The sequence below is a fragment of the Tympanuchus pallidicinctus genome, unplaced genomic scaffold, assembly GCF_026119805.1.
Source record: "Tympanuchus pallidicinctus isolate F22 unplaced genomic scaffold, pur_lepc_1.0 scaffold16, whole genome shotgun sequence".
Lineage (NCBI taxonomy): Eukaryota > Metazoa > Chordata > Aves > Galliformes > Phasianidae > Tympanuchus > Tympanuchus pallidicinctus.
This window is the reverse complement of record NW_026294679.1, coordinates 20,874,226-20,889,799: the sequence shown is the minus strand read 5'-3', so window position 1 is coordinate 20,889,799 and position 15,574 is coordinate 20,874,226. Positions and strand designations below refer to the sequence as shown.

Below are 15,574 nucleotides of genomic sequence, written 5' to 3'. Positions count from 1 at the left end.
AGCCTACAACACCTTCAGCATCTTTCCTCTGATTTAAGGAGCTGAAGTGGGGAAGAAGAAAAGTAGGAAAAGTGAGATGGAAAGAAGTAAACCAGGCACACACACACACACACACACACACACACACACACACACACACACACACACACACTCCAACTGGCTAGTTTCCATTCCTTGAAAAACCATATTTGTCCATGTTTTTTTCCCCCCCAAAGTCACTCAATGTAATCACAGTCACACAACTGTTTCTCTGCTATTCCAAAGTACTTCACTGCCCAAGATAAAAAATGTATTAAATGCAAGTTAATAGGTTGAAAAAGAAAGAATTCAGATCTTTAAGCAGCTGTAATTTTACCATCCAGACACTAGACTGTCAAATAATCTTAATCTAATTGTGTTGGAACCAGAGTTTTCTGAACATTCATTTATACTGCTAATCCCTGGCACTTCTAGAATGCCTCTTCCCTCTGCCTTCAAGCACTTCAAAATAATGAGTACCTTTTATCGCTTATATAACCAGGTCAAGTTTTCATTTTTCTTCCAGCAAAAAGGTCTTCAAAGTGCAGAAGCCTAAAACACAACATCCTTACCCAGAGTTGATGTACCCACGTGGCCTTGTAGAGTCATGGCACTGCAGCAGATGATAGTCCCTTGACATGCAAGATGTTTTGCATACACTTTTGCTACATGATTTCCCTGTGCATTAAGAGATTTTACACTCAATTGCAGAAACATTTTCAGCACTTAGCACATGACCAAACTACAGTCACCAAAATAAAACTTTATCACTCTAACCATACCCTGGTCAAAAAAAGCTGCTCTGTTGCTCCAAATACATAATTGGATGCTTCAAACAATTAAAAACTGGTCTTGAGATCATGCAGAAAAAATATATATACTGATGATTAGTAAATATCTACATTGATACTTAAAAAGTGGTGTAATTCACTGCAAGTACAAGCTTCTCTTACAAAGAATACAAATGATAACTGATCTTCAAACTAACTGCTGGAAAATACAATTCATGAACTTATGAAGTGTAGGTAATATGTAGCTTTTCTGCAAAATTCATCGAGTTCCCTATTGGCATATCTGATCATAGATTAATATTCTAAGGGAAAGGCAGCTCAAATTTCTAAAAGCAGTTCAAAAACGTTAAGTACTACAATGTCTTTCCAAGTGTTCACAAGGAACTAACAGCACCAATTGGCCCGACAGCCAAGTAGCAAAAGCAGTTGGTTTATAAAATGTGAATCACATTTTCAATATCATTAAGTGCATTTTAACTACACACTCCACATCTTTTAACATTCAGCAAAGCAATCCCTAGAAACAGATGCTTAATGCAAACATAGAAATTAAGGACTGAGCATTTATATCAGTACACTAACTACATTATACAAAAATGAAAGAATGAAGCACTTAAGCTTCATATGGATTTAGAAAAGACCACCTCCTATTCTAGCTCCTTTAATTTTACAAAAAGAAGAAAAAAAAAAAGGTGTTGACAAGTAATAAGCCAAACGTTCTTGCTCTAGTCTTCACAACAGCAATATTGATAAAGAGCCTTACTTTTACTAAGATCAAACAGTGATGCTGTACCTATGCCAAACAGTCCATAATACAAGATATGCATCAATCACCACTAACATAAAAACATCACATCGATGTAGCTTTCCACCTATCAACCTCAATAAGAGCTGATGCCAAGACCAATACAGAGTACTTCTGAAGTCTGCGGAGAAAGGAGTTTAAAAATAACAAAACCTTGCAAGTATGAAGGTAGCTTTGGATAAAGCAATCGCAAGGAAGACAGATATTTGTCCAAGTTCTTTTTTTATTAAACCTTATATTTCTTGAGTTATTTCAGCATTTTTTCATTCTGAGACCACTTTTCTTTTCATCTATCAGCTCAGTTCTTTCTCCCATCACTGATGTGTTTCCTTTTTATTAATAATCCTTAAGTAATACATTATTTCTTCCTATGTTGAGTACGAGAAGGTTATTAGTGACAAAGCCATATTTCAACTATTAAATCAAAGTAGACTAAATACTAGATCACCCCCCCAAATTTTTATGTATTAAAAATAACATACACACATTTATATATAAAGACATTAAGCTGTGTACACGTGTATGTGTGTGTGTGTTTATGTGTGTATGTGTGTGTGTGTGTGTGTGTGTGTGTGTGTGTGTCTGATGCCAGCAAACTATCTCTGAAAGCAGCATTCCCCACACACTATTCTTTCAGTGAAGAAACGAACTGGAGGTGTGTATGCATTCAGGTACTACTACCTAAGTGCAGCTTAGATACCAACAGTGCAGGAGAAAATATTACACTTTAGCATTTGAAGACCATCTATTCTACAGTTCAATGGTATTCCATCCAATGAGCAAGAACGTTACCAACTGTCCTGAGTTTTGGATAGATTATAACTGTCTTATAGTATGACTCATTTTTGCATCTCCAATTTGTCTCTTTTCTTTTAAAAGAGATTACTATAAATTTTTAGCATAGCAAAAGTAAACACAAATGTGAGCTACTAGATGGCTTCAAAAAAGTACAAACTCTTATGGCAATGTCATATGAAGAATATTCACTGCTTCCATTAATGGACTCAGTAGGCAAATGAAGATAAAAATGGAGAACAAATTGTAAAGAAAAGAAATGACAGCCAGCAGATCTTCTATCTCTTCCAGGGAGCAACTCACTCATCATGATGCAAGCATGATCAAGACGACAGACAATATGAAACAAAACAAAACCACCAAGCTCCACGACTGCCAGCTTCAGTTCACAGTAAGAGCCAGGAACTGAGCTACAGCACTGCATCAGCTATGACCTTAAAGACAGTATAATTATTGTTTAACATGTCTGATTTGACAGGCTGGCTCGTTAGCTCGAGTACAACGCACAGCCCTTTTACACTTTCATGATACTCATTCTTCACACTTGCACTAGCTAAGGGTCTTGGGGTTGTTTTTTTTTCAACCGAAAAACCATCTCCAAATAATGTAAAGTTGATTTACATAAAAATGTAAGATCTCAAAAATGGCACAAGCCACAGAAAACAAAATATAGTAAACAAGCAATAAATGAACAGAAGCATCTGATAGATTTTTTATGCCAAGTCCAAGCTAGCTAGTGTAGCATAATCACTCAGCAGGTTTGTTGAATACTGGAAGACAGAAGCCCTTCTTACTCAGTGATGGTAAGCAAGACTAATCAAGTTCTTAACAGCTGCAGTTAGGCGTTGAGAATCTTGCCTTCTCAGTCAAACAGAGAAGATACCTTCCAACAAAACAGAGAGCAAAAGACAATAGCTTCAGAGTTAATGCAGGTTCTTCCTTTCAGTCAAGCTTCGTGTCCTCAGATAAGTTATTTCTGCAGGCCTTCACTCGTTTCATAACAGCGATCATGAGGAAATACTGTTTTAGAGTAAGAGAGATTAGGAAAGTCAGAAAGAAAGAAAGAGCCATCTGATTATTATACCTATAACATGCTCTTCATATATCCCTTTATTTAACCCCCAATGCAATAAAAAAAAAAAAAAAAAAAAACACAGTTCCTTGCCTCAAACTCCAGATAACTATAAACTATAAAAGAAGAAATCCCCAAATCATTACTTGCACTGTATAGACAAACTTTCTTTGAAAGCAAAGGCAAATGCATTAAGCTACTTCTTCTCCAAATGCCAATATTTTTCCTACTTATTGCAGTACTCTTCCATTCACTGAATAACTGATTTTCTCTAAATCCAATACAGATTCCTGCCAGACAACTTCTTTGTTGTTGTTTATGAGCGGTTACAGGTCTTGCAAGAGGAACTGACACGACCGTTCCAATGAATAAAGCCCTCCAGAAATCCAGAGAGTAAGCACAGAAAGACATGGATTCAGCCTGCAATGTCTCTAACAAAACCCACTTAAAATTTCATGCAGGAAACCAGACCAAGAAAAAGCAGTTCACTCCCCATTTACTCAAATATAAAGAATATTATGTGATATGATCATCAGTTCCCTGGGAAATGCAGTGAACAAGCCTTGACTCAATAGATGCCTAATGTGACATCTCATCTCTGCTGAAGTCTGAGGAACTTTATTACTCACCTTCGTCAAGAAGTACAGACTTCACCTTTACTCATGACTTTGCAACAGTCCCATGAAGATGGATATCACCAAGAAAACTTTCAGTAACCATCATGCTAACATTCACTAGTTACAGTTAAGGATATAATAGTTCAAGCTCACTGACTTACTCTATTTAATGGCAAATCTCATACTGTGTTTACTTTCATGTAATTTAATAGCTCCAGTTATCCTGCCAGGAATTCTCTACTACAAAACATGGACACACGTGAACCTTTGAGGACATGTCGGCGTAACAAGTTTTTGCCCAATTCTGCCGTGTGATGTACTCTCAAAACAACTCTTTCTACAATGTTAAGTCTTCTTGAGAAAAGCAGAAGAATACAGTGTTATGTTCTGATCTGTCAGATACAGTAAATCAATGGATAATGTCTAGCACTAGGGGTCAGAGGTATATATATTACAGAGTTTTCACAGTCTGTTAGTGACTATGTGGCCATAAAAAGTCAAGCAAGGATCAATGGACAGAAAGAGATGCTGTTGGAACTACAGAAGATAAAAGCTACAAGTACAAAACTGAAATAAGACAATTTATTGTATACTCTTTGTCCCTTTACATATCTGCAAAGATATGGAAAATTAACTTCGCTATTGAAAAAAAAAACACTTTGGTCCCTTGTGCAGTATGAGGAGATGAAAGTGTAGTATTTAAATACATACCGTAAGCCACAGACTTGATATTTTTAAAATTAGTTCATTCACTGGTCCCCTTCACATCAACAATAAAGCAATGACTACAAGGAAGACAGCAGAAAGACATACAAGCAACAAAAGCATATACAGAAAATATTCTGAAACCGCAAATATTCCACAAGCAGATTTTAAGCTGACAAAATAACAAAACAGAGGCAACGCTGCTACACGTGAGACATAGTAACACTTAGTAGTACTTTATATTATTATATTTTCTTCTTTTGGAAACTTTGAATAAGTTCTCCTTACACATTACTCAGATCACATCTGGTTCCTGTTGATACATCACTTTTCAAGAGGAGGCAGCATAGAAAGAGGGAAAAAGAAGGAAAAAAAAACAGCAAGGACTTCATTTAATTTTGGTTACAGTTTGATCAATACTCAAAGTACAATGTTTGAAATCAGAAATCCTTCTTATTATTGGTAATACTCGCCTTCCATTTTTTCAATAGACATACACCTCTAAAACTTTTTCTTATACAACTCCCAGGGTTTTATCCTGGGAGTCATCATCTTTGTCTTCAGCCTAACAGGACACAACTATTTTATAATCATTTTAATAGAAAGATAATTATGCATAATGTAGTCCATAATGATTAATACACATGTAAGATTTCATCTGGAAAACTATTGCATCTGTTAATTTTAAATAATTTAAATGACTCCTTGTATATAAATATTTCATTTAGTGAATTGATTTCCAAATGGATCAATTCTGAAAGCAACTACTCCTAGCAGTGTCAATGTACATTTTATTCATCAGACACTCATATCATTTCAACGTTACTTAAAAAAAAAAAAAAAAAAAACAAACAATGAGCATCTTGTGCTTTACCATGGGACATCCCTTAAGGGTAGACTTTTAAGCACCCACCTCGTGAACCACAAATCTATTCACTGCATTTTGATACATTACCACAACAGCAAGAGAAAAATTATCAAGAAAGTATATATTTCAGATTGCTTATCTGCAACAAATGCTATCTCTTTGTTAAGTCTCTAGATACAATTGTATTTACCTTGAAGCAATAAACTATTTCAAGTACAGGATTTATGCACATTTGTAAAACCTATCCTGTTTATTCTTAGAGTAAGAAAAGAATCTCAGTTTTAAAAATAAAATATAAAATCTTCAATACTTATAAATATTAATTTTCTTTTCCTATAGTAAACTGTGGTCACGCTTGAAAGAAAAACCACAACAAAACAGGGAAAGTGAAACAGATTAACTGCATAGCTTCAATACTCTTATTTCAGACAACATACTATAAATCATTTTGAAACAAAACAGGCAATTATAGTGTGCACAAATGTTATGATACTATGCCTCTATGCTGGTCCAGTGGTTCTAAATTATTGAAAGTGATGGCTGAACAAGGGCATATTGTTTCAACACACCTGGATTACTTTAACTATTTCCATTCTTTCTGTAGCTATCCAGTGCTATGCATACCTCTCCATTATCAATAAATAAATAAACGTACGTATAGATGTCTTAGGTAATTCTCACGACAATTAAGTGAGTTCAAATATATTCCCAAAACATCCATGGCAATGTATTTGGTTTGTGAAGAAAAATAACTACTTTTGCCCCTCAATACTGTAAGGATTATATAAAATAAAGTACACGTATATTCTAACAATGCATTCAGTGAGGAGAAGAGCAGCTCCTTCCACCTAAACACAATGCCACACTTCAGTCCTCTTCACCTCACTGTAAAGGAAACAGGAGTGAGAGCCATAAGACAGAACCATTTCAAAACACAATCAGCTATTTGTAAACAAAACGCTTTCATGTGCAGAAAATCGGCAACTGCTAGTTGCAAGAAAAAGCACTAAGTAAGGTAAATCAATTCGCTTGCTAATTTCTCACCCTCGTTTATTTAGCTCTGCACTGTATTTGTCGTAATTGACTATAATTATGTTAATTACTAACTCCAGCATAATTACTATATTTATTGTCATTGAGCACACTATGTACCCAAAGCAAAGCTGGCATTTGTCGGGCATCAAAAAAAATAAATAAATAAAACCACACCACTGCCAGAAGGGGTTGCTCTGAAAACTGACTAATACACCTTCAGCAAATGAAAGGGCAAAAGAGATTTCATGCAATGCTAGTTTGAAAGCATCGGTTCATTAAGGATATTAATTTTCTGATAACTACACATTTAAGCATGACACACTGGAGCAGTATCTACAGGATTTAGCAATTATTAATGCGTGACAGTTTCAAATGCTAAGTGAATCAATTAAACAGCAGCATTCACAATTTGAGAAGAGATAACTGCTTCATAACTGCTTAAGACTACAATTTTCACATGACAAAAAAGGGCCATTCAGGCTCCTTCAAAACCTGACAGGTCAAGAAAGAAGTTTGAAACAAAAGCACCTTATAACCATCATCTCTCCTCTTTACTTGTCAGATCAACTTTGCTAGTGTCTCCGCTGAAATGGCATCACCATGCCAGCTGCCACAAGGTGATTTTTCATGTCTTGTCAAAGAAATCTTTTATTCTATTTGCTCTGCATTAACATGTTACATTTATTGATCAAGCCCTTTCTGCAGCCACAGCAGGGCACTGTGCTCTTATGCCTAAGGGGGCTTTGATGTCCTGGTGACATTCTAGACCGAATAATGCACATACTAAATGGATTTAATGCAGAAATGTGTTTGTGCATGACAGCTACATTAATAACAGCCCCTCACACTGATAAATATGCAATTGCTACGATTAAGAGTTATCCAATTATGGTGAAAATATTTTTCTACCTTATAAATAAAACCATCAAAAAGTTTTAACAATAGTCCATTTTCTTCAACTCTTTAAAATGCTACAAAGATCAGTCTAAAGGCTTTTAAAATATATATGTCATGCTTTGTTTTGAATTCTGGATTTTATTTTCATCTCCCTTTTGTTGTTCATCTGCCTGATCTCAGCGTCTCTTATTGCTGCACAGACTGAGAAAGTGGCAAGAAAAAAAAAAACCTCTCCTATGCATCCTCAACTTACCAAGAGGAATATACCCTGCAAAACTGAAGCCCAGTCACAAGCTGCTGCTTGCCTATTTTCCCCTGGCAAGGAAACAGTAGGCAGAAGATGGAAATAAACAATCTGTAGTCCACAGAGAGGACACTACAAAGTCTCAGCCTCACAGAAGTGGTGGAGGAACATTCCAGACTAGGATTGAAGTTCAAGGAGATGTTTTCATATACAGACCTTCTTAATCGGACATTGGAAAATATGCATAAGCACACACTGTGCAAATTATTCATGCTCCTAGCAGAAATAATCTGCACCCCAGAGAGAGGGAAGAGATATCTGTATCTCCCTGAGCACAATTATTGGATTAATCCTCCCTCATTGGCTAAGATAAAAGATTCACTCTCCCTTCCGCCTCACAGTTTAGAGCCTGGAGAAGTCTATGTAAGAAAAATAGCTTGCATTTAAAAACACAAAATTAGAGGATGAACTTCTAAGATGGCCAAAAGTAGATGCTGTTTATAAAAGCAAGGCATCTATTTTTACAACACAGACATCTGTTATTTCGGCACTTGAGTGCATTTAGCCTTTAATGTGAAAGGAGACTTTTGGCACAAAGAAGGTTATCTTGAACACTTATAAGAACCTTTGAATAGTTTCTCTCTCTTTGCAAAACAGTAAGATGTACCCAACAAAAAAACTTCATATTTCATCCAAGACTCTCCTTGCTACTTTAGTTATTTTTGCTTATTTACTCCCTTCTTTCCTTCACCAATAATTATTATTTACCTTTTTCCAATGAAATCTTGAACTTCTAATGGTCAACAGTTCCACATTCCCTTTTGAAACTATTTTCAGCAAAGCACCCGAGGAACATTGGCACAGGCAATCAGTGATCTTCCTTCATGTGCTCCATTCTTTCATTAAATGGAAACTGGGGAATAGCATTCCACATATTACAGAACAAAATATTGGCCCTTACAGCACTCTATTACCATTGAAGACTATCGAATACAGTTGCTATAAGACTCAGAAGTAGCATTCCAAAGCAAAACAACTCTGCAACTGAAATATGCCTGATTTAAAATACGCAGTATTAGTTCATTTCTAAAATAGCTGAAAATCACTAACAACTCCAAACAACTGCTTTAATTCTGGCCATTTTGCTACGGACGACCACGCCAATAGAGCTGCAGAATCACAGCCTAATTTAGGTTGGAAGAGGCATCTAGAGGTCATCTAGTCCAATCCACTGCTCAAATCAGGGCAACTTTACAGTTAGATCAGGTTGATTGGGACTCTGTCCAGTTGCAGTTTGAATAGCACCCAGGATGAAGGTTCTATAGCCTGAATACCTCTTCCACTCAATCTTTCTCACTGTGAAGTTTTTTCCTTACATACAGCTGTTCCCTTGCTGCAGCCATCAATGACTAACTCTAGTCCTTTTGGTGTACATCTCTGACAAGAGCTTGGCTTCATCTTCTTCACAACCCTCTCAGCAGTCCAACAAAACACATTAGAAACTGTTTAAACAAAACTTGCAAAGAAAACAGGATGAGAAGAAATAATTCACAAGAGGACTACAATGATCTGGAGTTGAAGGAATTTAGTCTACCACCGGTAGAAAAGGAGACAGAATAGGGCTGTACTATATCTTGTTGATTACAACCACCACGCCTTCAAATACACACCAGATTTTCCCTTTGTTTCATTGCTGCTACTCTTCCTCTTTCCCACCTTTTCTGCCACTCACCTCTCCCATTTTCCTCCTCCCTCCTGAGGGAAAGAGACAGCAGTCACTTTGCTTTGGCTGCCAAAAGAGTTGGATCCACGCAATACACTGGGTAATGTAAGATAGAGAGCAGTTCTTCAAAAAGGCAAAATAAAAAGTAAGAGAGCTCTCTTAAAGAGCAACTATTTGTATTTATCTAACATTGTTAGACTTACAACATCTGATGCAAAGAACAAAGTGCCTATATTGGCCCCAATTTTTATTTAACAGCAAGGAAGACTCAAATCTGAGAAGAATTCTGTAGGTGGTGAAAATTTATTTCTCCATATAAATTTCCCAAGACAAAAAAAAAAAAAAAAAAAACACTTGACCCTTCCAATTTAATTCTCCTCTTTTGTGTTCATTTGTTTTCATCATAGCCAAGAAGCAAGACGAGCAATCCAAGTAAGAAAACCACCAAAAATGAGAACACTGAACCCATATAATCACTCTTAATCACAGAACCAAAGACTAGAGCCAGGAGTGCCATCACAGCCAATTGCAAATTAGACAATATCCCTAAATTCTTAAAAATCATTATCTAAATACATATTAGCTCAACAACTTAAAAAAAAAAAAAAAAAAAAAAAAGCTGCATGGTAGAGAATAAACTCCTTGCTTTGTTACAACAGCAAGAAAATATTTTCCAAAAATACACAACATCATCTACTGAAATACTAAATTAAGGGACAAATTCAAAAGTTCTTTGAGCAGCAAAATTACTTACTTAGCGCTATCCTAACCTTTGCAACCAAGTAATCTACATTACCATGGTGTAAACATCAGTGACATTCACTACAGTAATTTTTTAATCAAGTCTAATATTATACATATTTCTTGCGTAAGGAAGTATTCTGGCACACATATCATGAAGCGGAAATCTATCTTTATGACAAGAATCTCTTAGGTGCACATGTATGAGCGCACACAATAAAGACTGGAAGCCAACAACCACACAAAATTTCTGGATTTGAAAGGACAGCACTGCCTGGAAAGAACTGTCTGCTGCCAACTGATCAAAAAGTGAACGCATTATAAACACTGTATCTCTCTCTCGCTCCACATGCAACTACACTTATTACAGCAACATTAAGTGACTGGTGTCCACAGAATGAAAAAAAGCTTCTTCTGTTGCTCAATTGTTAATTTGTTAAGCTTTCAGAATTTCTACTAATACTTATGCAACACAATATATTGTTTAGTTGGTACACGAGGGTGGCTCCTTTTAAAATACAGAAGTACCCTTGCTTATGGAAAACCCCATATGAAAAAAACACAGAAGTTGGTAAATACTTATTTCCCATCTGACATTGAGAACAAGCAATAAACTCCTCAGCATTTCTATGGCCCAGATACTACTTGGAGAAAATCAATGACCACTATACTTGTTTTCCTTCAAAGAACACACACATATGCTGATCTAGAATGAATCATACAAGGAAAACTAATCTATTTACTACTAATAACTTCTCCCTTCGGTCAATCTATAATTACCCAGTTCAGATTAATTCACTTCTCCAAGATCAGTAGAGCAGAATCATGAATTGAATTTGGTATCTACACCCAAACAACCTATAAATCCCCTTGTTTGCTAACTAGACATCGCAGCTCAAATTCAGGGAACACTGAGCAGTCACAGTTTTATAAGAGACACTCCTCAGGATCATGTACCATCAGAAAGAGCCTCAAGAGACTGAGCATATGCATCCTGTTCAGTTAAAATCAGTGCTGATTTTAACAAGTACAGCACTGTGTATTTCTCTTTCTGTTAGAGAATGTAACAATTACATTTGTTAGAGAATGTAATGGAAAGCACAGCAATAACAGCGAAACAGCAAAGTCCTAGGCTGCAGCAAGTGAGGACTTGCTCAAAAGCAACAGCCACAGGCACAGAAATAAAGGAAAGAAGGCACTTACCTTTAGAGAGCCTCAAGCAAACAGGAATCTCCAACAAGATGGCCAACCTTGAAATGAGGTCTGAAAGGGGTGGATCCTGGCTCTATTCCTTCCAGTCACTCAGGAACATTGCATGCACCTGAGCTCCCCTGGGTTGGCCCTGCCTTCCCACCAGGTGCTCAATCACTGCTTCAGGTCATGACTCAGCATTTCCACTACACAGGAGTATCCAATTGAAAAAGTTAAATATCAAACACAGACCCTACTGAACACCACTGACTTCAGCTGGAGTTGAAGATATTTATGTTTTACAGATCATCTAATCTTACAGGTCTGATTCAAATTAAGTTACATCCAGCAGAGTTTATTGAAAATAGCTTAGTCAAAGATTAAAATGCTACCACAAGCATCTCAAGTAACAAATCAATTTCCTCTCTTCTTCCTAGCTTTTACCTGCTGTGTCCAAACGATAAAACTGATACGCTAATTTTTAGAACTAACTTCAATTTCCCACCTAGTAAATCCTAAAATGTGGCAATTCACAGTCATCATCATACAATTTCTTCCAATACCATAGCAATCCAGTGGTAGACACGAAAAGCTACTGTACATTATGTGCCTATTTAAAGGATGACTAGCTAAGTGCCTTATATTAGCATATTATTAATGCTAGCAAATCCCATTTTTATCCATGGCAGGAGTGAAAACCCATGGTCCTCTTCATTCAACCTACACATATGCTGACAGAAATTTGTTGTAGAAAGCCAAAGTACTTTTTAAAGATATATTTCAAGTTTAAAGTTTCTCCCTCTATGAATACATAAACAATAATCTCTCTTCTGATTACAGTTTCCATAGGTATACAGCCACAAGACAAATATATGGTAAGCTTAAGATAATGGCAATCCATAGATTAAGTGTCTCCTTTGCTCTGCTGCCTCTTGCATACAGGAATCAGTCTTTCAGTTTATGGCAGTTCAAGATAACATTTATTAGCGTTACGTAAGATAAAACCCATGACTGTTCTCGCTAGGAGAACTAGCATGTTACTTCTACATGACTCACTCCTCACAGGTAGATTCTGAGTGAATTCCAGTGAAAAATAAGGAAAAAGAAAGAATATACAGTTCTAACACTAAAAAACTACACTTTCTTAAAAAGATAACTATATGCCACTTTTTTTTCCCTACGTACCTACAAAGTTTCAAATCTGAAAGATACAATACTGGACCCCACCAGGCTTTTCACACAATTAAATGAAAATGAGTATTGTTTAGTATTTTCTTAATGATTAATGGGAATGCTATAAAATTATTAATCAATCCATACATTAAAAAAATTTAGAATTTATTTATAAATTCTAACTACATTTAGCTTTAACCTTTATCTATATAGCTCCATAAAATAAAATCATACACAGTGTAGGGGAACTGTTGGATCATAGCCTGAACCTCTGATTGACCACCTGAGGCAAGCAATGAGTCAGACACAGGAACACAGGTGAAGGCAATTCATCTGCGTGATCAGAAGGGGTGGAGCCTGGCTCCACCTCTCCTAGACTCCATTTAAGGGCTGACTTCCACTGAAGAAGGATCTCTCTCTGGAGACCTTTCCTCATAGATTTTTTTGTGAGCTTGCAGTGCCAGTGAGTGCTTTCCATTTATCTCTGATTATCTTTTTTAATGTGATAATCTTACTAGGCTGACATCTGTATACTTATCGATCATACACGCAACCTAGGAAAAGAGCATTACAAATCATTTACGATAACACAAGATTCACAAATAAAAAAGGAAATGGAGAAGTACACACTTACTTGCTTTTTGGTTAAGAATAATTCACATTTCATCCCATTCTTCACTTCTTCAGGTAATATCGCTTATTTTCCATTTTGAAGAGAATAAATCATACTGAGCATCTTTTACATTTACACCAGATATTTACAGACTCACCTGGTTACTTGTGTTCCAAAGAAGAGAAGACAAACATTGATAAAACAGTATCACTCATACAATAACTGAATGTAACTCACATATATGTATGCTTCTATTTTGAGGAAAAAAAAAAAAATTCCAGGATTGGAGTGGGTGCCCCGTAGTGCACTTGAAAAACCTAAACATTACAACATACCTTAACAAGTTGAAGCTAAGATCTAGTCTTTTTGCCATATGTCCATATTTTCTTCCCAGGAATTCAGGAATTTCTTCACAGTCTTGACTAATGTAGGACACCTGAGAATTGAAAGCAAAAAGGAAGCATGTCATAAGTAGATTATTTACAGTTTCCTGTCCAGATTCTGTCTCATTGATCCAATGACAACATACGGTATAATGAACATTCATTACAGCTTCAAGCTACATCAGTTTTTACTGCTGCAGAATCTATCACAATCTCATTTTTCTTTCAATGCAATCAGCTTAATTCTTAACACATGCTTAGTCCTACTTACAATATAGCATATTTTTCTCATTTCAGGTAACAATAATTTGATCAAACACATTGCATTTATTCCTTCTAGTAGTGTATCATATTCTGTTCCACTGCTAACACTTGAATTTAGCATTACTTCAGATTACCCTTCTGATACTCCAAAGGAAAACATTTTGTAAGTCTTTCAAAGGACTTTCTAGTTTGCTTTGCAGTACGGAAGTCATTCAGTACAGGAACATTACAAAATCTTTGGACAAAAAAAGCAATCAGTACAAAGTCAAACCATTTTCATACCCCTTCTTTGAGAAGATTATTATTTCCAGTGATATGCTAGAGACAGAGCAAGAAGGTCACTCAAGATAGAAGAAACCAAAAATACAGGCTTGTTTACACAGTGATTTAAGTCTTAAAGATTTTTGGCTTCAACACAACTGCTGTTTCACTCCCCTTTGTACCCTAAATGCTAATGTATATTTTTCTTCCTTTCAATACCTACCTATCTAAACTACCTTCAATGAACAAAGGAAGAATTAATGGTAGTAAAAATAGTCTATTCTTATTTATCTTTAGCCATGATGAAGTAAGTGATGATATTTCCAGAAAAGCACAAACAATAACAAGATTACACTTCATGTATTCTGTCAGCTCTGTTGTCTTGGAGGTCTGGTTTGATTTCTTCAGAGAGAATCCCTACAAAGTCTGCTAAACATATTGTCATGAACTCTTCATGTCTGTATTGACTCATCCAAAATTGACATTTCAAATATTTTGCTAAATAAATGTTAGTTGCCTTTAAATGGCAACTTGCTATTTAGGTGGATTTCGTCACTGTGTTAGATCACTATCTATAAGATACAGCTGTTATCTAGATATCTAATACAATTTCAAGACCATGTCCCACTGGCCTACAGGATATTAGATGAAAAATATGCAGAAAGGTCAAATTTTGTTTTAATAGTAATTCACTTTCTGATAGAGACACCTCTGCAGATCAGACTGATGGCATGTACTTGTGCAAATTATCCCCATTTCTTACACAATAACAATGTCTGCAATCTGATCATATGGAATCACATTCAATTTAATTCACTTTGTTCCATACCTTAAGCAAACAAACCTCACTGCAGTGGAATATTTTTATGATCAGAAAACAAGTTGCTTGAAGTTCAGTTAAACAACTTTTTCCCTCTTGTTATGACATGCCTATTCTTACAATAATTTCTGCTATTTGATATACATGTGACATTAGAAACTAAATATAAGGACCCGGGAAAAGTTTTAGCTAGTTTACATCCTAATAGTTTGGACATAACAGACACGATTTCCCACATTCCACTGAATTAAGCATGTATGTATATTTATTTCAGTTTTCATCTAAGAAAACCACAACATATTTTACAATATACATGAAGTACACAAACAAGAATTGCTTCACTCTTCACAGAAAGGTAGATTACTATAAATAGATGCTTGCAAACCCTTGGAGAGACACCATTTTAGCAGCAGAATATTTCAGACAAAGCAGTAATTCAGTGTAACATGTAATGGATGCAACTAAAATTTGATGTCCGTGAACACTAGGAGTGTAAGACAATCTCGTGCAAGTACAGCCATAGCAAGAGCACCAACTACCATCTCTCCCCCACAGGGG

At 35.9% G+C, this 15,574-nt stretch overlaps 1 protein-coding gene across 1 annotated transcript in view; it reads right to left on the bottom strand.

Moving 5' to 3' along the window:
* The window catches only part of LRMDA (leucine rich melanocyte differentiation associated), a 641,585-nt gene that overhangs the window by 623,695 nt on the left and 2,316 nt on the right, over nucleotides 1–15,574 (bottom strand). The window contains exon 2 of the mRNA XM_052676797.1: nucleotides 13,624–13,724. Coding sequence (XP_052532757.1) covers nucleotides 13,624–13,724 — 101 coding nt within the window. The remainder of the gene's footprint in view (nucleotides 1–13,623; nucleotides 13,725–15,574) is intronic.